The sequence below is a fragment of the Melospiza georgiana genome, chromosome 1 (assembly GCF_028018845.1).
Source record: "Melospiza georgiana isolate bMelGeo1 chromosome 1, bMelGeo1.pri, whole genome shotgun sequence".
Classification (NCBI taxonomy): Eukaryota; Metazoa; Chordata; class Aves; order Passeriformes; family Passerellidae; genus Melospiza; species Melospiza georgiana.
In genome coordinates this window covers 92,894,763-92,922,199 of record NC_080430.1, presented here as the reverse complement: position 1 = coordinate 92,922,199, position 27,437 = coordinate 92,894,763, and the positions used below count along the sequence as shown (strand labels likewise).

Here is a 27,437-nt window from a genome sequence, read left to right as displayed (position 1 = left end):
TTTACTTTTAGAACAGAGAGTTTCTTTAAAGATATAGGTAAATCATTAATCAGCTATAGGGAATATTGGATAATTATTACTTCCTGGATTTAAAATTTTAATTTCTTGTTTTCCATGTGAGGATTCTTTCCTCTTTTTTGCTGCTTTTCAGGGAAGCAGTATATTTGTCATTTGAACAAAGATGATTAAAGGAATTATACAAAAAATCTAGAATTCTGTACTAATCTTTTAAACAATTTGCATATTTTCTTAGATAACTTACTTTACTGCCATTTTGAAGGCTGCTATGAAACCAACTATCCACTTTCACTTTACAACCTCCTTTTTTGAGATTTATTTCAAAACAACATTTTTCATAATTACTATTTCTATGTTCAAAATTATTTTTTTAAAGCTTCAATTTACCATTCAAGATTTGTCAGCAAATATTAAGAGCCATAATTTTATTAGTTTAAAAATTTCCAATGTTATATTCCACATAAGAATTATTAATTCATCTTTATTTATCTACTTTTAAAAAATATATTAGGAACAGATGATAAAGACTACCGAAATAAAAATGTAGTTAAAAGGGAAGCACATGCTTCAGCTCTTCCATGATAAAGTCTGATTTCAAAGGAATGAAACAAACTGACCATACCTCTGCTAAATTGATGACAAAAAGAGAATTCCATAACAGCTGAATTTTTAATAATTAAAGCTCTCTAAAAAATAACTGTAGGTTGCTAAGCAATGCTCACTAAATTCTAAGTATTTCATAAAAACAGTACAAAAATTATCTTGTCATCCTATTACAAAAGAAAATTGAATTTACTTCAGCTAAACAATTCCTCAAAAGGAATTGTTTATTCACTTTCATTAATATGGAAAAATTATGACCTCTATATAGAATCAGGTACAAATGAACAGCCATAAAATAAAGCGAGGAATTTAATAGAGAAAGTAAAGTTGATTACTAAATGCTAAGTAAGTGGCTCTGCAGAAGATTCTCCATAAAACTAGCTCAACCTTCTCTAACAGAAAAGCACATAAGGTTTCATGCATATTTTGCAAGCTCACATACATGTAGATCTGTTTCTTTACTAGGTCTGGGTAACTCACAGCTCTCATTATAAAAGCACACATTTTTCCTCCACTTCAATAAGAAAACAAGGTGACATTCCTTTTTTCACTTTCACTTTCATCTTGATGCATGCAGACTATCGGCATACTTTCTTTTGTTTTCAGAGACAGATGGTGGCATTATGAAAACCTACAGAAAATGTTCACAATCTCACCTTGGGATCGCTGTCCCTGCCAGGGTCTCTGGACAATTGACCTTGTGCTGGGTCAATGAATACTAAAGAATAAAAGCTCTACCAGCTCATTCTAACACTTTAAGACTATCTGAAAGAAATAAAAAACATAGAAAGGATGCTACATCCTAAAAGGGGGCAAAATGTGGAAAACCCTATGTTTCTGCTGCTCTCTCTCTCTGCTGCAATTTTTTCTGACAAGTTGTGGCTAAGCCCCCAGTGTGGTGCTCATGCACAATCTGCCGGGAGCTGGGTGGGTGGAGAGGCACCCCAGACACACAGACTCACCCTGGCTGCTCTCAACACAAGACAGAGTTCCAGATCCAGACAAAAAGAAACAATACAAAAATACTGGAAGAGAGAAGACCCCAGGTGTTCTGAGGCGTATCACCCAGGCTCATGGGCAGGAACCTTTTTGAGAAGAAAGACCTTTTTGCACATGGTAGGCTGAAGGACAGACCACAGACATATTAAGCCTTGGTCCAGAAACAAACTTACATTGCAGTGCCACTTGCAGGACCAAGAGCAGAGAGGGGACAGAAGCTGCAACCAGGTTCCCTTTGCTCTGAGTACAAGAGGGAGAAGATGAAAGAGCATGTTTTGAATCCCTCAGAAAGAGGAGTTTCAATGCCCATTATGCCCATGAAGTGAAATCTTATCCAGCCAAATAGCATTAAGCAATCCAAAATCAAGGTACATTGACTCGATTCTGCATTCAGCACGTAGCCTCCATCTCTCTTAGTCATCGTGCTTTTAGTGAAAGCTTTGTCCTTGTTGCACCTCTCAAAACCACAGAGAATTTCTTCAGCTCAGAATAATCGAAGTGCAAGAAAGAGGAGGCTTGAGGACAAGTCTTTTCATGTCATTGGGAGTGAGTGGTGTTTTCAGAGACGGGAGCAACAATAAATTAATTTACAGCAGTTTTGAGTAGTTCTGCTCCTAATTTTCAGGTCTGACAGGTTTAGAAAACACAAGGACAACAACACTAACAATGATTTATCCCTTCCGACCTCTTGGAACACTGCAGGCAGCCAAAAGAACACAGTTAAACAGCATCATAGCACTCTGCTCTGTTCCACAAAAATCCTCTCCACACAGAGCACAAGTACAAGGGCTCCAAATCAAACAGAGCAAAGCATGTTGCGTACAAATACCCAGATGCTACTGGCAATCTGCACTAGGAGAATTGGCCAGGCATATTTGTTGGCCGTTGCACAGCCTGTCCTGTTAAATCATTTGTCTCCCAGGAATTGCTTGAACCACCTGCACCTACATGCTGGCTTAGACCCTTGCAGAGTGTCTGTGCACTCTCTCCTGAGGACTCTGCTCCCTTTGTGCTTCTCCTGTGTGCTAGGCTACCTCTGAAGCTTCCTCTCTCCCTTGAGGAGACCTCTGTCCTGCGTGCTGAAGGAGTAAAGGCACTGCTCACACATGCTGCTGCATCCCAGGGAGCCCTGGCTCAGGGGAACCTGTGATGTACAAAATGAGATTGGCTGCCAGAGCTTCACAGAGGTCAATGGCAATGGAAGGGTGGGTCTAAAGCAGCAGCTGGGACTGGGGCACTCTGAGCCAAAAGGAAGGGTCATGCTGCATGCAAGCCTTGGTCTCCCCAAAAGCAAGACACAAAGAACAGGAAGCCAAGAACTGCATGCCAAATGTGCCATATTAGAGGTTTTCTTCAAGGAGTTGAAGTTCTGGGTACACCGGGACCAGAGACTCCTGCTTCAGAAGGTTCCACGGCTGATGGAGGTGGGTGAACTTCTTCTCCCTTCAGGTGGAGGCCTGCTGAACTAGACCAGGACTACTGACTAGGCTGTGCTTGGGCTTATGTGCCAGAAACTGTTCCCTAGGTGAAAAAGGAGGTGGTCATGAACTCAGATTGAAGAGCGTTTCCAGCTGACAAGTCTTCCTCCAGAGAGAAACCATATCAACTCTAAGCCTGTGCTTGTTATTCCTAATAATTTTTGTTCCTTATTTTTATACCCTCTTTTCTACGATTTCTGCACTACAGGCAGCAGGAAATCATAACAGCAGCCAGGAAAACTCCATGTTTCTCTGGTTAACACACAGACATCCAGAGAGACAGTCTGCTGATGTCTCCTTTCTCAAGAAAGTGGTTTTGTAACATTAAAATGCTATTTAACCTTGAAATCTGTTGTCACCTGGTAAAAAATCCAAAAATCCTCCTGAACCATGAGTCAATGACTCAGAGAAATGCAAACATGACCATCAAAAATAACAGATGATGGGCAGAACAGACAAGGGTAATCCAGGATAATAAACTGTGAACTCCATGAAAGCCAAAAGAGGCATCCCTCTTACATCACCACTGGATGGCTTCAATGAGCTAAGTGTGATTTGGGGTAAAGCACAGGCAGCCAGTGCTCAGTGGGAATCAGCACTGGTACAGGTGAGCAGAGGAGAACTCTGCTTTGCTGATCAGCCTGGACTGTGCTGTGTCTCCTCTCTTTTCCTGCTGTAAATCCTTTCCATTACAGCTATCTGACTCACATCTGAGCACTTGGTCACGCCTCCTGTGGGCACAACTCTACAGTTACTGGAGATCTTCCACCTTTTATAACCTTTGTACAAACTTTTTCTGAGGTGAAACAGAAAGAGACCTTAAAATTAGTACAGGGGCTGCCTTCTGCTGCCCCTCTGGGAACTGCTTGCTCCATCAACCAGAGCAAGAACTCTGAGTCACATCAAAGCACTGCAAATCTTCTTCCCCATGACCTCCTTCAAGCTGCAGGATGTAAACTTCACCCACTAGTATCACAGCCCTTTTTTACATTTTATTCTAGAGCTCAAAACAAAGACATGTATTTAAAAATTGCTTTAAAATGGCTAGTTGGAAGAAAAGTACAGTGATCCTGAAGTGCAAGAACAAGATACTCCCTAAATGCTCCCTTCTTAGCACTTAGCTACCTCATTAAGTAAAAGGGCATGAAGAAAGAAACAGGAACTTGTTGTATTCTGAGGAAAATAAACTTTCAATTAAGCCACCTACCCTAAATGAGAATTCAAGGTTTTCTCCTCCCCAGACTTCCATTCCTGTGTCATAGGAACCAAGATAATCAAAGTACTTCTTGCTCACAGAAAATAATCCACCTGCCATGGTTGGAGACCTATGAAAGAGAATACAAACTCTGAACTGAATAAAAAAAATATTAAACCAATGTAACAGATAAGAAAATACAATATATTTTTATTTTCTCAGTCTTTTGTGGATACAAAGTAACAGTCAGAAATTTATCAATTATTATGAGGCCATTTGAATTTAATTTTGCATTAAAAAAAACATACCTGAAGCAACACCAGAATGTAAAAATATTGTGTTAAAATACATTTTTCCAATTGCAGTGTCTGTGTGTAAATGAAGAGCCTCTTCACATAACAGAACATTACTTCTTTGTGGCAGAACTGTATTAGTTGGCTCTGAAATTTTAAGTGCTGTGTCCTTATATATTTTACTTAAGCAATAATTAAATAAATACTTGTGCTTTAGTAATTAAAACCAACATTCTTGATACCACTAATATAAATTAAAAAAACCTCTCACATTTTAATTCTTAAGTAAATATAGCCCCTAAAGAGATTTGTTTTCTTTCTAAGAAAGAAACCATCTGTGTGTTCTTAAATTTTTTACTAAGTTTTGGGAAAAAGAAAACAACAGGAGTCATGGCTGGGTCCTCATTGAAGATCACAAGGCCCACAGTGACAGCACACTTAAGGGATGTACTTCTATTTTGGTAGAGTGTGCACATATACATAAATTTGTATTTGTTCAATGTTGTTCCCTATTGTTTACAGTTTTAGGATGACTTTCTTTAAAGTGCCAAGTATATAATGGTGATTAGAACTAAGTTCATCTGGCATTATGTGAATTTTACTAAATTGCTGTTGAGGTAAATATCAACAAAAGCGAGATGAATGATTAATTACACTAAATCTGTCAAAATTAATTTTACCAGCTTTCTTTTTGAAGCAACACTGTCTCACACTGTCATATGTTGTTTCAAAGAATGGAATGAGATGAGACAAGACAGAAGGAAAAATAAACTCCATAACCAGTCAAGTCCTTCTGTCTCCCTCCAGATCTCTCCAAACCAGGCTGTTGGTGACACCACTCCCAGCACTGCTGCTTTCTCCAGACACTTGTCAAGCTCCCAGTCCTCAGGCTACCCTGAAACTTTATCCCCCATCATTTTCCTCTTGGCTTGTCAAATACAATTCTACTTATCATGAAGAAAACAAGCATCATATTTGAACTAAATGTTTTAAAAAATATTTAATCCATTTGTTTTTTGTAGTTTGTTTTTTTTTTTTTTTAAGGACGACATGGACTAATACATGTTGAGAAAGACTCAATTACTACCTCACTTTTCCCATTAAAAAAAAAAAAAAGTTCATTCTGTTGAGTGAAAGTACATTAGTATTTGTGAAATACTGGGAATTAATATCATGATAAGGAACTTAGAAAAGACTGAGAAAAATTAGTAATTCCATATTTTTTGTGGTCTATAAAATAACAGATAAAAGTACTAACAAAATTACGGTATTAAAATTGCCAAACAGGTTAACTGACTTCAACAAACTGCTGAAATACAGAAACTTCCATAGCAGATGGGGCTAGGTTTAACATAGCAGATCCTCAGCTATCAGGACCTTGTCTACCATTCCCATTATCCAGATGTCTTGCTTGGTCTATTCTCTTACCTCTCCTAAATATACAATGTTGAGTGACAAACAGTACCAATTGATGGCATCTTGTTTTAAAATAAAACAAAATTAAAACCCATAATGAAGACATCAGCCTGAGCTCTGTGAGGCAGTCCTTCACAGAAACCATAGTGGATAGAGCTGTGCTGTTTCACCCCTGTAAAGAGCTGGCAAAATGGTAAACCTCCAAAAATAGCACACAGTGAACTACATAGCACAGGAAAAAATCTTCAAAACTGCTTTTACCTTCTTACTGGTTGGTGATTTTTTTTCCCCTTTTCATCGTTGCCCATGATACATTTCCTCTACAACACAGAGCTCTTTGCTTTGCACAGAGGGCATCCTCCAGTATTAGTTAATCAGTTACACTCTTTCCATGTGCTGGTAAGCATCTGTAAGAGTTTGTCTAGAGGAGTCAAGAACCTACTTTGCAATAGGCTTTCCACATGGAAGATGAAACAGGATTTTCAGCTTTTAGAGCACTATTTTTTCCAGGAATATGGTAAACAGGAGCTATTTTGGAAAAAATGGGGAACTAAACAAAATACATACTTTTTAGTAATGTGTTCATTTCCCAAATATCTTTCAGCACCTGGCATTTTCAGGTGAAATCAAAAACACATGCACAGTTTCGAGGATGCATAAAAATTAACCTGATCACATCAGTCTTGGACTTCCTCCGTTTTTGTTCTCTTTCAGGGATACTGTGCCAAGTGAAGACCAGGCGCCAATCAAATCCACCGATCTGTGGCTCACCAGCATTTCCCAAGTACTCAAATGTGTTCCAGTCAATAACATCAATAACAGGGCAGACAACAGCTGTTTCTTCTTCAGCAATCCTGGTAAGGTTTTAAAACAAAAGGGTGACTTCCATTAGGAACACCTCTAAAAATAAAAATAAAAATTAAAAAAAAAAACAAACAAAACAAACAAAACAAAAAATCCCCAAAACTAGAACTGACAGGAACAAAGAATGCTTACAATACCAAACATGAAGTTTTGTTCCTTTTCAATTCATGCTGCAATAAAAAGGAAATGATGGTACAATAAATACAAGAATAACCCCCATTTTCCTACATCAGGAGGATGTATCAGGATGAACTCCTCTGGCAAGCATCAACCTTCCTGGATGGTGGAAGCAAGATATGCCAGATGGATTGAGATAACACATTCAGCATCTGGCTTGGCTGCCATAGCCAGCACCACTTCATCAAGAAAAAAAGTGTTCATTTTCTTTTGTACAGGTAGCTGTTTAAGAGAGCAGTTTGATTGCATACTTTCACAGTGATGAATAATAAACCAGCCAGACTCTTGGCCCTTGAAGTCATGGCTGTTCTTGTAACTGTGATAATCTGCAAATGTTGCAGTGAGTACAGTAACTCAAAAAGAAGCCCTGAGCTTAGAAAAAACCAAACCTGCAACATGGGAATTAGACCTCCAACAATGAAACACAACTGAAGGAGGCCTCAAGAAACCCTGGCAACATAGGAGATGAAAAGGAGAAACAAGATAGCACTACAGAATGACATTCCTAATACAAGGGTGATCTAAAGATAGTCCAGATCTTTATCATACTACGAATACATCAGAGCTGATGACATTTCTTGCAGGTTTACTTCTACAAGGAGATAAATCCCTTCCTCCCATTTCTCAATATCATGCAGGGTTTTCAGGATTCCTTTCCAAAAGGATTCATCTTTATAGGAAGCAGTGGGATTATTAGCCTTCTCCTCACCTTCTAAATGGCCCCCCTCAGTACTAGGAGCAACATCAAGCACACAAACTCAAGCCAAGGTCTTTCTCCTAAATCACTGTTTAGCATCTTCCCTGGTCTAGTTAGACACCCCCTGATAGTTCAGTGAAATGCAGTCACTTGTTTCACTTAGAGATGCAGATTTGCACTTTAGTCCTGCATCTTGTATTTACATGTTTCAGAGGTGAAGGAAAACTGAACACATTATATTGTCAAACAAGTAAGAGATGCACTACATCTGTAATCCAAAGGAAGCTCATTCCTCATGGGATTGTTAGGCTAAAAATCTGTACACTGACCAATGGCTCATTGTAGCTTGTGATGGTTAAATGCAGCAGAGAACAGCAGCAATTCCAAAGTAGTATTGTCTGAGCTGAGAAAGACTGCCCAAAGTGTAAAATGGCCTCTTGTGGCTGGAGGGAATATGTGAAACAGCTGTTTTCTTCTTTATGATCTCCCATTGACACCTTGTTTGGTAGAGCACACGAAAGGGCTTATACAAATGTTGTTATCTCCCGTCTCACTTGCATAAAACTTAGTACAAATCCTCATTGCACAAAGCAATGAAAATGATATCCACACATAGAGGAAAAGGAAAAAAAAATCAATAAAAAGTAAAAATATTTTCCTTCTCCTGTAACAAGTAGGAAAACAAGTAAATGTAGGTAGCTGGCATATGATTTCAATTATGAAAGGAGTGAAGTAAGTGAAAAGTCATCACTTTTTCTGTAAGTTAAAAATTAGCTAGATGGTACAATGCACAGGCAGCTTACAAATACAGCTATGTTTGCACTGCAAAATGCTAACACCGTGGTATTGCTGCCATACATTTGAGTCCGATATGCCGCAGAAAAACCCCTTAGAGATGCATGTCTGCATCTGCAGCAAGAACGGCAGGAATTCCAAGAGGGCTAACTTGTTACAGGTGGTGACAATTGCATTTGAAAAAATCCCAATCCTTCCTCAAGATTGCCATCTAGTGGTGCGCTAAAGAAGTGAAGAAATCACAGATTTTCCCCCATCGAACACTTTTTTTAGTTAAACCTGTGCCCGTGATTTGAGGTTTATCCCTTTTCCTTTCTTCACGCTATCATATCTACCCCCCAGTTATCTGGAATACACTCAGTGTGAAATTTAGAAACAAGGTAAGTATGACAATTTTACAAAAACAAAAACCTGAAGTTGTATTCTAGATACAATTTCAAAGGGACATAGGGAAGTTGGGAACACAAGACCCACTAGGAATCAGGAAGACTTGCACACATCAAGACACTTGGTGCTTTTGGAAGTCTGTCTCCAGTTTGTATTTGGGCTGTTTTTTCTGTCCTCTGCAGTATCTGGTGGGAATCCTAATAGGATCCAAGACAAAACACTGGCCTTGAGGAATTTTTTTTTTCTTTTAATTATGTTTTAAAGAAAGCTGGTTTTCTACACACAATAATCAGGAGGTCTGATTCAGGTCCTGTATCTATCAGTACTTATTAATGGCATCCAAGGGGGTAAAGCCATGAACTGTGAGCAAAAGGGGCAAAACCAACAGATTGTAATGTGATTCAGGAGCAGCAGGTGCTGTGGTGAGGTGCCAGTGGCTGAACCCATAGCAGGAAAAGTCAATGTATGGCTACTGGTACACATGGGTGAGGCTTCAAGAATATAATAAATATTCTCAGCTGAAACAGAAGGCTAGTGTTCTGGTTTCTAGGGGTTTTTTGTTAGAGTTTTGGGAAGGTTCCTTGGTTTTTTTGGAGTTTGTTTGCTTTTAATTAACCAAAGTTTTCTGAACAGTCTGACAGATCTGCAGAATTAACAAGAGACCACACAGGCACAAAGTACAGTGTCCCAGGACAGATGGTTTCCAAGTAAGCATCAGTGTTGACATAACATTTACTCCTCCCTATCCTACACCATGATGCTTTATGTCAGAACCAGTCTGGAAAGGTGGATTTGCTCAGGACTAAGAAGATGGAGTTTATTGACTTGCATTATGCAAACATTGCCTTGCAGGGCACACATTTTCCCAGACCTGCTCACCCAGGCTGACAGAAATAGCCTCCTTTACCAATATAGTTCCAAAACTGGAGGTGAGGACTCATCGTCTTGAAAACCAAAGCTTTCCATTGCCTGAAGAGGCAGCTTGGTCCTCAGGGAAAAAAAATAAAACACAAAAACAAACAAGCAAAAAAAATCAAAACCCACCATGCCATGATCTCTCAAACTTCCATTTGCATTTGCTCCCCCACAGCCAGGAGACAAACACCAAACACTGGCAGTGCCTCAGGGACCAGACTGCAGTAATCTTTGGTGAACCATGAGTCATTTTTCCACTGCAGAAGTGGGCCAAACTGTCTCGCCCCTTCTTCTCAAAGGGGAGAGAAAACTTGCCCAGAGCACAAGCTCACCTTGCCAGCAGTGGCTCCAGCCAGCCCTCATGGCATTCACAGTGGCAGTCCAGGAACGTCAGGATGTCTCCTTTGGCCACAGACGCCCCCAGCAGCCGGGCTCGGACCAGCCCCTCCCTCTTGTTTGCGCGGATAAGACGCACCTTGCGTAGGCCAGCCACGTAGTTTTCCAAAGTCTCCTTTAAATGTTCTGCAACAAGCCAAGAAAAGAGGGAATAATACACTCTGAAATTATTTGTTTATGTCTTTCTATAGGAAGCTCTCTCCTCACTAGCATAACACTTATAGTAGGGCTCTAAAGATTGTGGTGCTTTGAACTCAGATTCGGCTATACATGTTTAGAAAGGACATGAAAAAAGCACAAAACCTGGATTTGGACACAAATCACAGTTACTTTGAAGAAATTGAACACTTCACATTTACCTCTGTAATACATCCCCAGATTGATAAGAGCTTCTCAAATGTTACTTAAGACTTTCTGTATAAAAGTTTTATTCTTAACACAATTCATGTGTGGTGGAAAATGCCAGCATTGCCTTTATGTCCCGTTGTTCAAACAAGACCAAAGAACTAGGTCACTGTCATTATATGAGACACCAGGGGAGCGTTGGTGCAATCGAAACTTGCTCAATTCGGGAAACCCAAAGTGCTCTGTTCAGACTGTAGTCTATCTATACACACAAGCACTCATGTTACAGCACAGCAAATGTGCTTCCCCATTCCAAACTAAATTTGGTACATAAGCCAAATTTTTCACTGGTACACTACAAGAAAAACTTTTTCAGTGAGAGGCCTTTGTTGTACAGTTTTCTGTTATGTGACCTGAACAGCATCACTCTTTCTCCTATGAACTGGCTGACCAAAAAAGCCCATCAACAATCAATATTATTTAGACTTATTCTTCCTACCTTTGTCACTGTAATCATCTACAAGGATAATTTCTTCCAAAAGTATATCCGGAGATGTCTCAAGAACACTGTGAACAGTTCGCAGAAGCGTTGACCAAGCCTCGTTATAAAAAGCTATCACAACAGAGGTTTTTGGCAGGTTATAATAATCATATTTCTCCTCTCTGCATCTGTAAAGGTGGGGGATAACATTTAGTAGAAGTGCAAAAGCATTTAATAATTTTCAGGAAACAATTCTCAAATCCATTTGCATGCTAGTTACTAACTGCAAGCAAGAACACAGAATGGATCTTAAAAGAAATGCATGTGTGTGGAAAATTCTATGAGAAGACATTAGGAAGTTGCTCTTACAGAGGTTCCATTTCCACAGAAGCATTATGAATAAAATTCTGCAAACTATCAAAATGTCTAAAAAGAAAAATAATAGGAGGTATTCTGGGCTGGTGTAGCTGCAGTAGCTGTTTTCGCACAATTTCAAATAGAAGAACAAGTAATGAACGAAATGTGCCTCAGATTAAAGGAAAAAAAAAAGAAATGTAAAACCTAAGTGCAGTAAAAACAGTAACATAAACTAGCGATAACTGTTGCTTTGGAAAATAGAACAAGTGCTAGACAGTAAAAATACGACTGTGAAGGAACAGCAACATATAAAGAGGAAAAAAAAACCCAAACCAAACAACCAGCAACAAAACTGAAATGTATGCACACTGAAGCAGAATTTGGAGAGACCCCACAACTGGCAAAATCTAATAGTGAAATCCACGGAAGCGTAAAACAGATATAGAAATGCACGGTTTTGGCTCTATGGAGAGCCAGAAAGTTTGCAAACCTTTGGATTAAGCTCCAGAATGTATTTCCTATAAATATATATATGAACTTCCCTAAATGAACATAAGGATGCCAAGAAAGTTATAGCTGAGCCAAATGTATAAATTCTTAAAAGAATCCCCTGGTTTAGAAGAATTTTAAAATAACGATGGCATCTTCTACAATTTCTCCTCTTTGCTCAGAGCATTCCATTTTGGCAGCTTTTATTGCCTGCAGTCAACAAGGCCTGTAAGGGGCAGAAGGACAGACTTCAACTTCTGTAGACTGCCAAATCACAACAGATACCAAGGCAGGTAGCAGAACAGCAGAAAGTCCTCCAGAACATGTGCTATGGGGAGCTGAAAAGGGAAATTAAAACTGATCAGTAGAAAATGCAACAGGAAAATACTTTAGGTCAATTTAGAGGCACAACAATTCCCCAAAACACTAAGAAAATTATATTAGATGCAAACTGCTTACCTATAGCACATTGAGAATATTTTAACAAACTACTTATGTCTGCTGTGTCTGCAATTAAAAAAGGCTTATAGGTTTCTTTGGAGATTAGGCAGTATCTATTAAGATCAGCTGTACAGAAAGAAAAAAATCTGAATCTGATTGTGCCTAATATTAAAACTCTTATGAAGGAAACAATAAGTCTGTAGAGTAGTTCTGTAATAAATATATGAAAACGAGGAAGCAACAGGACAAATGACACTCAGGCAAAGGAGGCACCCAAAGGCTGCTTCTCAAACATGGCAGGAACGCCCCGTGACAACACGTGTGCATACAGACATTTATACATAGGTAGTACACATAGACACACACATTGACACAGTGAAGTTCAAGAATGCCTGTCCCTCCAGGCTGTAACTTATCCTGAGGGGCTTTCACAGAGGCAACTGTCTCACATCAACACCTGGTGACAGAATTGATTTATTTAGCCAGACATTTATGTATTGACACAGAAAAAGGAGTGACAAGTGACATTTTAATTAACTTCTTTAATTGTACTGCAGAAAAACCCACTGTATGAATCCAATTTTAGAAATACATGTTTAATTTAGCCTGCTGAAAAACATTTCTGCTCAGTACTGCCAGGAAAAAAGAATCCATATACATCAGTCACTTGTACCAGGTAATTTTGAGTTAATTTCTTGATGGAAATAGGATCGCTACATACCCAGTTTAGAAAGCTGAAGGAAAATATAAATAAATAAATAAATAAAAATACCAGGAAAGCATTCTTTGAAAAATATGTCAGGAATATTCATGGGGAAAAAATGCTGTATTCCATTTAAAGAAAGGAAACCCAAAAGGTCTAAAGAAGCTTATAAGTCTAATTATAGATTAAAGACTTCAATGGATTTGCCTGAAATTACATGCTGGAGATGGAAAACATAATTTGGCACAGAGCAAGGCAATCTCCACACTGTTTGTGATTCACTGTGCATTGCTGCCTCCCTCCTTGAGCGCACCCCACACTGCAGGAAAAGGTCAGCCTACTACAAGGCATACCAGAACACACGTTTCTTAGGTTTCCAAAGTCAAGAAAGAGGCCAGCACTAAAAAATGGGCTTAATTTACCAGCTCTGTGGTGGAAGGCAGCACAGGAGTGCAGAGAAGTGACCCACCATGGTAACAGGGCAGGCTGCTGGCCAGCACGGCCAGCCTGACCTGAGCAGTACCCTGATGCCCTTACTAAAAAAACAAAAACAAAACAAAACAAATTAAAACAAAACCAAAACATCCCACCCATATTATTCAACTTCTGTGGAGATTTGCATGTTTATCTCAGATATTATTTCCAACACATACTTCTTGCTAAATTGCTAGAAGATCTCAACTGTTAGCAGTCTCAAACAGTGTTGCTAAAGTGAAGCACACTTTTCCTTATCTTTCTGTAATGAAAGAGTTTCACTAAGCCTTAAAAATTAATCCCATTCGGGAGATTACAAACCCAAAGCATTTAAACCCCGGAAAAATTATAGCAGAAGAAAATCATTAAAAAGCTAATGAATCCCTGAAATGGAAATGCTTGGCAGTGTTGCTGAATAACAATTAAGTGGTATGCATATGGACACTAAACATTACCACTTCACAAGATATAAAAATTTTAAAAAACCCACTATGAGTACAAAGCCTGATTGAAAGCTTAGTGGTCATACTCATCTTTTCCATTCCTCAACTCCTGTTTACCACAGAAGTGCCTCAGCAGCCCATCTTCTGTATTCACACTTGCAAACTTCAAGATGTACTTTTATTATCCATGTGTCAGCCAAGCATCCCAGCTCCTACTTTCCAACTGAATCATTTCACTCCTACTTTTGGATTATTCAGAAAAACAAATGCATATCAATTACAGTATGCCTTTAAAATGACAGCAACTGGTGACAGCAGTCCCAAAATACGTTTCTGCACACACTGGGAACATCTATTTATGCATACTATACTGCAACCTGCTTTCAGCTTCTGAGGAGGGCACTCTTTAGTGCCACCCTCAAACCCGTAGCACTGTCCTTTCCAATAGAGAGGATCATGTTAAGACAGTATTAATTGCATCTCACATTATTCATCCTAAAAACTACTTTTGAGCTGATCATCTGGGTTCTGCACGTCCATAAAGACAGATCCAGAAGGCAACTCGCCTCACTCTCCTTAAGCCATTGATCCAGCACAGCCCAAGAGACCTCAGCGAGTCCCTCTTGTCTATAGAGGCTTGATTATGGAACATTCCTTAACTTTTCTGTGAATAAAGTTAAATGTGGTCCCTTCCACTGGCTGTGATACATCACTTTGAAGCTAGTCATCATAATTACCAAATGGTTGGTAAAAACATAACACAGACAGAAGGAAATTAGTTGCCTGTAAGCGTGACATTTCCAAATATGGAAAATAAATGCAGATGCATTTGAAATCCAACATTCCTTCACAATTCTCCTTATCTTATTCAATCACAGGAACTTTACTGTTTTGTAATAATTTTGTAATTCGTATTTTAATATAAACAATTACCTAAATTAAAAATGGCATGTTGTGCATGTTGAGTGGGTTCATTTTCTTCAGAGAAGCACACATATCTCTAGTCAACCTGATTTTGGTAACAGTTATCAGATACCAGGATCAGTCACTGAGGAAAAACCTGTTGCCAACACATCCAAGAGGCCTTTCTAGAGGCAATAAAATAAATGCATATAGCTTTAAACAGGACTCAGATTTCAATGGCAGACACTGATATATAAAGAATAAGAGCCACAACAGGTATGGCAATGCAAAGGAGTGACACCTGCTCAGTCTCTGCCCTCTGGTCACACCTGATCTCTGCAGATTCGCTAGAAAATGCACAAGCAGAAGCCTCGTGTAGGAATGTGCCCCCTGTTGATCGAGTGACAAAACTATCCTTTGTCTCCTTCAAAAGGAAAAAAGCCCCGAAGTTTATTTCCTCAATTAGCAAAAAGGGCACCTCACAGGATCTGGGGGACTTCACCTCAAACTTAAGGATAGCAAATTGGACAGAAGCCAAAAAGTCCCACCTGAGCAATTTACTTGAAAAAGAACAAAGAAGTAATTGCTTTTGTGAGGTGTTTCACCAGAAGCAAGAACCTCTTGCACCTGGCCCAGTTTATTCTCTCTAAAGAGTTTTGTTATTTTGCCTTTTATTAAAACTTTTTTGTTTCCAACACTATCACAGAAGTCATCATGCTGGTTTTATGCCTTCTTAGGCAGCTGAGCTATCTCGGGTGTGAAATAGATCTCCAAGAGCTTATGAAACCTGGCTGAGGAGACCAATATTTCAGCCTTGTGCACAGTAGAGTGACAGACAAAACATGGCCAGGACTGCCCCAGCCATCTTCCAAGGAGCAGACGGCGACACTATGATGCTCCAGCATCATCCTTCATTTCCCTCAGGCACTTTCTGCCACACTGGGTGGGTGTTCCAGGGACCCTCCTACTTGATCACTGTGGCATAAGACCGGCATAAAACAAACAAAAGCTTTGTCTTTTGGCATTTCTTAGCAATTTACACTAAGACAACATCTATATTTTAGAATTCTTAATGTGTTCATCCATAAATCTCTAAACCTGTCAATGGGAATAAACAGAAAATAATGCTGAACATAAAACCATGTTCACTATGTACTGCTCTTTCTCTATGTTTCACTACAACTTCTACTCAAACATCGAAGTCCACAAAATGCAGACTGAAGCCAAACATAAAAGTGCATCCTCACACATTCAAATTCCTGTGGGGTTTTGGTTTTGCCTTTTTTACATTGCATTTTTAAATCACAGTCTAACCAAGAGTAAACAGCTGACAAGTTTAATAAATTAACCTTGGAATCTACTACACTACACAGTCTCCTGTTAGCAAGTTTTACAATAGGTTATTTATTAGAAACCAAGGAGACATCACTCAGGAAATGCCTAAACAAAATTAAATGGGTTGTTTTCAAGAACATTTGTGTCAATTAATGTAATCACTCAATTTATTTCTTTGTAAAGAGCTGTTTCTCTAAGAGATGTGTATCTATACACAGGGAGAGAGCATGAATGTGTGCACACTGGGCGCACTGCCATGAGTTAATTAGGAATGGTTGCTGACATGCTCTTACTTGAGACTTTCATCACAACTGTGACAATGATACAGGAAAGGGAAAACAGACTTTCAGTCTCCAAATTTGATCTTCTATATGCACAGTTACATATATTTTAACAACAAAAAAAAAATGAATGTTCTCTGAGTTTTCAAAAATTTGTTAAGAACACAAACTGCTCATCAATTATTTAATACTTTCAGAAGGTATACTGTGTAAGTTTTGGTTTTCAAGTTTCAGTCTGAGCGCCCCAGGCAAGTTCAGGATTGCACAGCTTCTCTCAAGAAATGCAAAACAGCACGTGTCACTGCTGAAGCTGATTATTTAACTTGATTTATGTGACTACAGTAGGTGACATATACGCCCCATCCCAGTGTCACCTGGAAAACACTGCCAAGGTTCTACTTCAGGCTGGCTTTATATGGTGGGCTAGGAACCAGGTTGGCTGGGTTTGTTGTGATGGACCATAGACATGCTGACCCACCACACAGCCTCCTTTCCTCTTCTTAATTTGAACAGCTAAAACACCAACTTAAACTGCTCTTTCAGTAGGAGGTGTGCTCAAAAGGGGCATTTTGTAGGCTGCAATAAATGAGGCTGATGGGGATGAATGGAAGCATCTCAATCTAGTTTCACCATCTTCACTCCCACTCCATAAACTGCAGAGGCAGCAATGTGGGCATTGGAATCTGCCAAGTACCTTCACCCAGGAGAAAGCATCTCTTTCTCTCACTTTCCCAAAGCCATGGCACAGGACACAGCAGCACTGGGATCTTCTATCCCATTTTCTACTTGTGCCCAAGCTGCAGCTTGGAGTTCTGCACATCCATCCACAAGCACCCCGAGCCCTGCTGCATGACACAGGTGGCAGCACTGGTTTCTAAGCCACCCCACAGTTACAGTCCCTCACTCCAGGCTGAATATATAGCTGAACATCCACTCCTCACCCCTCTGTGTGGGAGAGTAATCTATGGATAAAATGCAGCATGCGAGCCAAAAGCAATACCTCCCAAAGCCTGGGATACAAAAGGGCAACATCTCCAGTGGAATTAAAGGATATAATAAACATTATTCTTATCTCCTCCAAACACTGCCCAACTTTCCATGCCAAATTTATTTTGTCACATAAGACTACCTTGATCCAACTGCCAGTTCAGGGATTTTCTTCTTTTTTTTTTAATTAAAAAAGGTTTATCTGGGCATGGAGAGGCTCCACCTGGTTTTACACACCTACATAAGCCACATGTTCAACTATTGCAGAAAGAGGCATTGAGAGTTTACAGAAGGTGTGTCTTGGAGTGAGTAGCAAAGCACACAGCAGCAAAGTGCTGATAACTGGAAAAATGGCCAGATTATCTGGGGCAAGGCTGGAACACTTAAGCAGGTGAGTTCAGGATGCTGGCCTACACTTCCCCACTGCTTGTCCCAACCTAGCAGGCTGGCTAAAAGCTCCCTAAATTACATCTGCTGAAACAAACCATGTTAGAGAAACCACCCCTTTACAGGCCACAGCACTGTGATATGATCAAGTCTCTGGAAACAGAAGCTGGTTTGACTGTGAAACAGTTTTCCAGGTTATTTAATGTCGTAAAGAATGATTCTCCCAATGACAAGGAGGTACAGACAAGACTGACTGCCAAAAGCTGTCTTAAGATTTCAGATAATAATGGGCTGTACTGCCTTGTATACAAACATTGTAAGAAGCAAGAAAGAAAGACACGAAGTCTGAAACTGAAGAAAATATTTGTTAAGAAGTTGGGGGTTGGGAAGGAGGTGGCAAAGAAAGCAAAATTCTTTAAGACAGATCAAAAATACATTAAGAAATAAATGTCTAGAAAGAACAAGTAAGAGAATTTACTAAGTCTGTATCCTAAAATCCACAAATTTAGGAAATCCATAGAGCCTCCCAATTCAAAATTGTTAGAGAAATACTAAAGAATTTCCTAACTGATCCAGATTCTGGATGTGCAGATGAGAAGGAAATTCCGCATGTGACAGTGAGGAAACCCACTTGATTTTTATTTTATTTTGCTGAGCTGAAACAGTGGTTGCATTTTGCTCAAATGTTTTCACTTTTCTTCCAAGATAGTGTGATACACTTAACCTTTCCACAGAGACATACTATTTCCTACACCTACATTCAAAAACTTACTTTAGTGTGAGTAATTTGATTCATGACAAGAAAAAATATTTTGCAAAGCTATAACTGAAAGAAGCTATTGTATTCATCACTATAAATAAGGTGTGGATGCACCTGATCCTTATAGACAATTGTTTAAATGAGAGCAGCTTTTGAATTTTTTTTTTTAAATCAATTTTTGCTTACCATCAATCACTGATCTGAGAACTTTTTCAATTTAAAAATTAAATCAGCTGAAACCAAGCAATAATCTAGATATCAAAGGAAGTTGAGGAAGTCTACCAGAAGCTGGAAAGGAAAGCGGTGAAAAATAATCATGTGAGCTCTTCTGGAAAATATTTGCTGGGGGTTGTTAAAAGCATAATGACAATGAAAAGTGACACATTTTTACAGATGACAGGAAACAAAAGTAGCTAAGTATCCTGAATATCAAAGCAATAGTGGAAGCATTGCTTCATTTTGTACTGCAAGCTTTTTTATTTTAAAAAAGAAAAGCAAAAACAAACAAAAAAACCAAAACAAACAAAAAACCCCAAAAAAACCCAACTATAGTGAAGAATTATTTTTACCCCACTTACTGTCTGAGGAAAGAATGCAATGTCCTAGAGAAACATTGCTTTGAGAGTCTAAAGCCTGTTTATACATTAAAGAAATCCTGCCAACTAACACTAAAGTAATGACTAAAAGGTATTATAATTAATATTGTTACTAGTAACCAATTCTGTATTTCCAAAAAGCTCAGAAATCGAACCAAAAAATCCTAACACCAAACAAGCGACCACAGTGTTCCAAAACCACTACACCAAACACACTCTTAAGTGTTTAATGCAAAGCCTTGGCTTGCAAGAAGTCGTGTGCTGTGTCTCCTGATCAGACACAAAGCTGGGAGCACCCGTGCCAAAGCCAGCTCTGGGCACAAGGTGCACCATCAGGTGATGGTTTAGAGGGAAGGGATGTGCCAGAAAGGTCAAGCTGCTGCAGCTCACCTCTTCAAAGGGTTCTATTTCCTATAAGCACAAAAAAAAAAAAAAAAAAAAAATTATATCTATCTATCTATCTATCTATCTATCTATCTATCTATCTATCTATATATATATATATATATATATTCACTGCAGTTATTTCACCTTTAGGTAAGAGATGAAAGAGAAGCTCCTGGGTGAAGTCAGTCTTTCACTGTGAGCTGAGGAGGGAAACACTCAGCTGCTGCTGTGCCTTTTCCCAGAACAGGGTCAGGTTAAAACTCCTGGCAGGAGTAGCTGTGATTTTTGGAGTAGAAAAGGAACCAAAACCTAGTACCAAGGCTTATTCTTGGAACTTGCTAGCAAGATACTATCAGACAAACATCCTGGTATAATTTAGTATTTACAGCCCAGAAAACAAAACAAACCACAGAAGAGAGACTTTGGGAGAATCACATTCAATTATGGGAACAAACAGGAAAAACAGTATTGAAAGAAAAAACAATCTTAGCACAAGATTGTTTTGGTAAAGTCAAACATAATATTTCCCCAAAATAAATAAAATGACAGGCATAAATGGTGGTGGCAGAGGAATTTGAGGATTCGTGTATATCTAGCTATCTATACAAAGACACTTAAAGATATACAGACATACATAAAATCACACATATAAAAAAAAATTATATAAAGAATCTCTCCAAAACACAAAAGATTACCTAGAATTAAAGAACAAACCACTAAAACTTTTTTTTTAATAGCTGAAAAATACTATGCAGACCACATTCAATATTTTGGGGGCTTTTGTGGCTACTTAGGAAAGACCGGAAAGAATTAAAAATCCATTTCCTTGTGATCACAAGTAAAACGAGTCCCAAGGGCTGAATCAGGCTTCTACCATGAAAGAGAAAACATGAAATGCTGAGTCAGCACAAAAATGCCTAGTCCTGACTTGCTCCTTTTGTACCTAGAGTCAGCTGAAAGGCAACTTGTGTGCTTTGACAGAAACTATCCCCAAAATAAGTGAGCAATGCATCCCTACTGTAATACAGAAAGAAAAAGTAGAATGCCTAAAAGCCGAAACAATGCTTGAAAAAAGCCCTTAATCTAAAAGAACTCATGTAGAAAAACTGGAAATGTAATTCTTACACATTGTAATAAGCTGTAAAAGGCTAAGAGAACATATCAGTTGTCTGCCTAGCCCTACAGTCCTGTAAAACAAGCACACAAGGAGAAGCCCATGGGACACAATGCTGAGGTGTCGTTGCAGGGGGAGGAAGGCAGAGCAGCAGCAGCAGCAGCCAAACCCATGGCCTCAAGCTCATCACACCCACTTACAGGGGGGCATCAGCCCCAACAGGGCCCTCAGTAAGTCAAAGTCTGACAGAAGACACTTGCTGGTTTTAAACCTCCTGTAATTGTTGCTCACTTTATGAGTACAAACTCAAGAAATGAAGGGTAGATGTTGGGAAGACAAGCTGAGCCATCCAGACAACCTTACAATCAGGGGACAAAAACAGAAATAAATCACTGTGGCAGTGATGTTGCATGTAAAGAGGTGTTCAAACATCATTAAATGTCCATCCTTGGAGGCTTCAAAGTTGGACTAGACACCTCAAAATTTCCTTCCAACCTCCATCCTTCTCTAAACCAATGGCTTATTTCACTTCTAGCCTTGTATAAACTGTATCATCATTTAGTAACTTACATTCTTATCCATAAGATTCTTCCAAGTGGATATTTTTATAGATTATTAATAAATAATGTTTATTTGTTTATATGTATACTTTCAATAAAACTAAACAATTCCTGGGTGATGAAACACATTTTCAGTTGCTGATGTCAAGCTCAGACAGTTAAAGGAAGCAGAAATTGTCTACAGGCAACAATTGTAGTTGTCAAGTTCTTTGGGTCTGTGGGTCGATAGACACAGAATCAGTCATCACAAAAATCAGGTTACAGTGGTGGGAACAAGAAGGAATAACAACTTGCTGAATATTTTCACTGTCAGGAATATATTAATAGGAGAAAGGTCTATATTGGAAACCTCTTGGATTCATAGTCAAGTATTATCAATCAATACATTATTTGAGAGAGTAATCTCAGCCAGACTATTCTTCTCTTCCTATACAGTATTACCAGACATAGATATTAGCAAATACCTGCCACACTTCTGTTCCCATGGCAGGTCCAGGGTGTACAACATGCAGCAGCAGGAAAAGATTTTTGGCACGTGTTTCTGGCACAGCAACACCTTGTGCAATCATTTTGCATATCACATTTATCAGGTTACTGGCTCAGATACTCTCTATCTTATTAGCAAAACTCTAGTTTTCATTGGATTCAAATGTTTTCGCCAATTCACACACACAGAGTGGGTTCATTGATCAGTGTGGAAGGACATTAACATCAAAAGGAGCGTTGGGGCATCCAGGTGGTGGTAATGTTGTTTCTGTTTCCCTTTTATTCTCCCATTTTTTTGGTATCTGAAATTTCCAGATCGCCTCCACACACACAAGAATATGCTGAAACAGACCAAAAGCCCATAGCCCAGAACAGAGTCTCCAAGCATAGTATCCATCAATACCTCCTGAATATTTGATTTTGGATGGACTATGCTTTACAGGAAATGGATTTTTGGAACAGGGAGGAGGCAGAATTTGGTTTATCCATTTTCATGCATCAACCATGTGTTGCAGGAATCCTGCAGGAGATACACTTCCAGCAGGCCACCTGTCTTTCAGGCTGAAGACCTTAAATTAATCACTTCTTTATGAAAGCCATGCTGTAAGTTGAACTGCATTGAGTCCAACACAGATTTCTGTGGGACTTTATCTTTGCTCTTTAAAACAAACAAAAACCAAAACTAACCAAACAAAAAAACTGGAAAAAAAAAAAAACACCCAAAAAAACCCCCAAAACTGCTTTGCAGCTTCTACTCAGTTATTTATAAATGCAAGGAATTTCCACATTATTTCACAGTTGTTTAAGGAACTCATCAAGTAACAACACACTTCTTTATCCATATAATTATGACTTTCAAAGAACTCCTATAGATTTGTAAGACACGTCATCCTTGACAAAAGCCTTGTTGACTTTCTCAATAGATCACACCCTCCCATCTGTTACTAATTCTTTCCCTTACCACAGTTTGTAGATAACATGCCTGGAAAAGATCCAAGGATTGCCAGCACACAGTTCTCTGGTTCTCTGCTAGGACTCCACTAAAAAAATGGTGCATTTGTCACCTTCCAGTACCAAAGTTGTCTCACTGATCACATATAAAATTTAGCCTTTGAATGATTTTGGTGGACCGCTGAAGTCCAGTTGCCATCTACCATTACTACTTATTTCCCAAAATTGGAGTCTCACCCATCAACAAAATGTCCATTAAAGGTCACATATAGTCAAGCATTACGAAAAGAAAAGAAAAGAAAAGAAAAGAAAAGAAAAGAAAAGAAAAGAAAAGAAAAGAAAAGAAAAGAAAAGAAAAGAAAAGAAAAGAAAAGAAAAGAAAAGAAAAGAAAAGAAAAGAAAAGAAAAGAAAAGAAAAGAAAAGAATTTTCCCTAGATTTGAGATTTCAAACTGTATAACCTCTAATCTTGGAACTAAGTGCAATGCATTTTCTATGGCTGTGGGCTGGGCTTGGTGATAAATTCTTCAATTTTTTTATTATTATGGAGTTTTTTTACTTAAATCTCTTACATGGTCTTCCTTCTTGAGAGAAGGAGTTAACACTTCATTGCAAAATTGCCTTTGGGAAAGTTTTTTACATTTGCTGTGTGAGTTGGAGAGATGCTCTGTGACATTTTTGCCATAATTTAGATTTAACTGTGCACAAAGGCATGAAGCACCTGCCAACAGTACAATACAGCCCCAGCTTCAGAAGGCAATTATCTCTGAGATTATGTCACTGATGCTTCTGTGATTCTTCTGGTTTGGATACGTTTTGTCATTTCAGCATCCATATATTCAAATCAAAAAGGGTCTGCTGTTGTAGCAAAATCTATTTAAATTATTTTCATTTCTAGAATAGTCACCCACACCCATCTATAATGTCTCCTATTCAACAACTGTGACCTTCCATTTTTTGTAACACCCTTTGTCATAGTGAAATGGCAGAAGTCCAAAACAGCTCATTGAAATGATTTAATTCTTCCCATGGAAATGAAATTTAAATGGTCCTTTTTGACCTATGGTCTACAGACTGCTGATAAGAGGGGAATAATAACTAAGTAAAACAAGCCTAGTGTCAGGCTTAAACTTATGATCAAAAGGCTTTGCATTTGCACTGCAACTTTTTGAAAGCCATCCTAATATTCATGCTTTAGATTCAGCACTTACAATTAGGGTTGGTGAAACATTGGGCAGGACACAGGGCGTGAAGTGAATGCACGGGAGAGCCAGAGCCCTGCTTTTTCCACTGCTTTTTGTTATCATATCCTACAAACCGGCTGCAATGAAACAAACCAGCTGAAGCCAAGCTCAAGTGAAACAGAAGTGAGGAGTCAGTAGCAGCCGTGGCTCCATCCCAACCCCTGTGACAGCTAGCATATCCCCTTAATTGGCTGGCCCTTCCTCTCACCAGCCGGCAGCTCTCTCACAGGACAGCCCAAGAGGTGCCACCCGGAGTATTTGCGCAAGGGCTCAGCAGTCAGACCTGCTGTGCCACGCTGGCTTCACACTGAGCCATTGCCCGTAAACGTGAGCCACCTCATCAAACATTATCTAAGCCTTTGTTTGCAATTGCCTGTGCCATTATCTGCCGCTGGTGTCATAACTGTACATGTAATTAGTAAATGCACCTTGTCCCAGCAAGCATGCATCCCGGATCAAGCACAGTCCCACTTTAAAACACTTTAGCCACCTTTGTGAGCACCATTTCTAGCTCACTCCTGGCAAAACTGCTGATAAAACAATCTCCTTTAAACTGTGTGTCTTAAGACATTTGAATACAATGCACAGCTGAAATCTGGGAAGCGTAACATTTGTAAAGCTGGGAGTGACTGAGAAAGTATGCTGCTGCCCATGGTGACTGACCCAGGGGACAGCAGCAGGAGAAACATGACAGAGCAGCGTAGCTTGAGGACTGAAAACACACTTCCAGGGCTACAGGTGGGGAAACAACCTGTACACACTCCACCAACACGCGACTTCGTACTGCCTTGTGTAGGTGCGGCAGCCTGGCAAAGTCATCAATCAACTTAACTCTGAGAGCGAACGCTGTGATCCAAGAGCGTTTGTGATGGGACAGTTTCCAAAAGCCTCCACGCTCCTGAGCGAGAGGTACTTGAGAGAGACCGGACTACCCCGCGCTGCCTGCTGCCAGCAGACACTCCGGTTTGCCGGAGCGGCTCTCTGAGCCGCAGCAGCAGCGGCAGGCGCGGCTCCCCTGCCCCGGCCCCACCTGCCCTCGGCGGTACTCACAGCGGATGCCAGCGCTCGGGCAGGCGGCGGTGCAGCGAGATGCGGTCGCTCAGGTAGATGTTGATCTGGTGCCGGCGGATGCTCTCCTCCTGGCGGCGCTTCTCGGCCGGGCTCAGCTCCAGCCTCACCGCCCGGCCCAGCTCCCCCAGCGCCCCCGGCTCCAGGGCGGGCTTGGCGTACACCGGCCGCCGCAGCAGCTCCGGGTCGGGGGACGGGGGCTGCGGCGGGGCGCGGCGGGCGGCGCGGAGGGGCGGCGAGCCGTGCCGCCACACGAGGAAGCCGAGGGCGGCCAGCAGTCCCAGGGCGAGCAGCGCGCCCTCGCCCCGGCAGCCCCGGCCCCGCTTGCCCCAGCACATCCCGCGGCCGAGGCGGCCGGCCATGCCGAGCGAGCGGCGGCTGCCGTCTCACGGACACGGGCGCGCCTCCGCCCCGGGCAGGCTCGGCGAAGTTCTCAGGACCTGCCCACGCCGCGACAGCCGCCCCGCCGGCAGCGCTGCCCCGCCAGGAAGCCCGCACGGCTCCTCCGCCGCCGGCTCCTCCCTCCTCCCCGCCCCGCCGCCGGCCAGCCCGGAGGGGCGCGGCGCGGAAGAGCCGGGCTCGGCGCTGCTGCGGGCCGGGGAGCGGTACCCCAGCACAGGGAACCCCGGCCCCGCTTGTCCCCCGGCCGTGCTGCGCCCCTGCCGCCCGCCAGCCGCCTCCCGGGAACGATGTCCCGCAGTTTCCTGGTGCTCGGAAGGCTGCTCGGCCCCCGAGGGTTCCGGCATCCCTGGGAAGGCACACACGGAGCTCCAATCCGCTCCGCGTTCACCCTGGGTACACAGCCGGTGGAACCAGTGCTGGTGCTGACCCATCCCGGGGCAAGGAGGGAGTGGAAGCAATCCCAGTTCTGCCGGATCACACAGAGCTGGGATGCGGGGAGGAGGGAAGAGAGCATGTTGCCTTTGCTGTCACCCTTCAAGGGAAAGGTGATCTGGTTGCCTTGAAACTTCAGAGACCTTCATAAGTGCTGGTAACTGCGTGGTGGATATGCCATTTCCCCAGCAAGGGAAAGATCTGCTGGCACTGAGCTGTCAGGGCCACAGCAAGCTGCTTTGGCCTCTGGAAGTGATTGAGATAGCCCCAAGACTTGCTGTCTATGGACAGAAATTTTCAGAACTGCAGGACAACAAGGGAAGTTATTTCCCTCAAAGGGACTAGGAAGAGCTTAGGGGTCAAAGAGAACAAATAGGAAACCAGGCTTCATCCATTCTGGTGCCTGTAGAATAGCACATGCTTCAGAAGTAGAGCAGAACACGGGCTAAGAAACCATAGGCATTAATGACAAGGTTTTTGGCTGAAGAAAGGAGTGTTCTGGGTTGAAAAAAGTCAACCTCATTGAGAGAAATCCAAAATACTAGTGAAAATCCCAAGTTTATTATACACATAATAGGCAGTTCATTCTATGGCTTGACAGAGTCATGGAGGGAAAAAAACAACAGCAGCACTAGTTAGAACTTTCAGACTTGCTTCATACTCAACAACATATCCATACTGATTGTTTTACTTCAGCCCCTAACAGTATGAAGCCCCATCTGCCTAAACTTGTGATGTGGAGACCTGAGATTACACGAGAGCTCCTGATTTTGCGTTTGAAATACTTCAACATAAATGTAACATAACTGGATACAGTTTCTCTCTCATTAGCAGCAGGGAGCTGGAACTGGTTTCGAGGCGTTATTTGCTCCATGCATTTTCCATGTTCACTGCAACATCCTCTGCTGTTGGAGGCCTGTCAAGATCAGCCCAGCAGAGGAGTTTGGCCATGCCCAGAGAGAGAACTTCAGTACACAGCACTGGGCGGTGCTCACCAGCGCTACTGGGGAGTGAAAGGAAGGGAAAAAATAAAAATGTCACCACTATCAGGGTCAGAGCATACAGCTATGAGCTCTTTCTGATTTTACATGATAATAAATATTGTATGTGACAACAAATGCAGACTCAACTACTGTGGGGGCCATGCTCTGGACAGAAGGGTGCTGAAAACCAGTGACTGATTCTGATTGTGGCAAGCTAGTATAAATCAAGGAATTTAGGTGAATTTGCAATGAATGTCTGTATAGATAGATTATTTCTTATGCAGCTATACAGCTAGCTATCACGAGAAATTATATAGGCATAAATCTAGTTTCAATATGCTTTGTACTAAACTACTAAATATCAATATGTTGGACATGAGAATTTACATTGCATATAAAGGATGTTGTGTCTAGCAAACTTTGGGTCTGAAGAGTCAGGTGGCACCAATTATTGCATGTCTAGTGTTTGCTTTTCTCCTTGCTCACCATCTTTCTGAATAAAGGAAGTCCATTCCTGGAATGAATCAAAGAAGAAGAGATCCTCCTGGACTCCAAAAAGAAGTTATTGAGGAGATTTGGAAGAGCAAAATGTAGGA

The 27,437-nt window shown here is 40.8% G+C and overlaps 1 protein-coding gene across 1 annotated transcript in view; it reads right to left on the bottom strand.

Annotated features, from left to right (window-relative positions):
* The window catches only part of GALNT12 (polypeptide N-acetylgalactosaminyltransferase 12), a 47,443-nt gene extending 22,057 nt beyond the window's left edge, over positions 1-25,386 (bottom strand). Inside the window, exons 1-5 of the mRNA XM_058030568.1 lie at positions 25,007-25,386; positions 11,078-11,247; positions 10,170-10,359; positions 6,671-6,856; positions 4,306-4,423 (exon numbers count right to left, since the gene is read on the bottom strand). Of these exons, the coding sequence (XP_057886551.1) occupies positions 4,306-4,423; positions 6,671-6,856; positions 10,170-10,359; positions 11,078-11,247; positions 25,007-25,386 (1,044 nt within the window). The remainder of the gene's footprint in view (positions 1-4,305; positions 4,424-6,670; positions 6,857-10,169; positions 10,360-11,077; positions 11,248-25,006) is intronic.
* Positions 25,387-27,437: the final 2,051 nt, after the last annotated feature.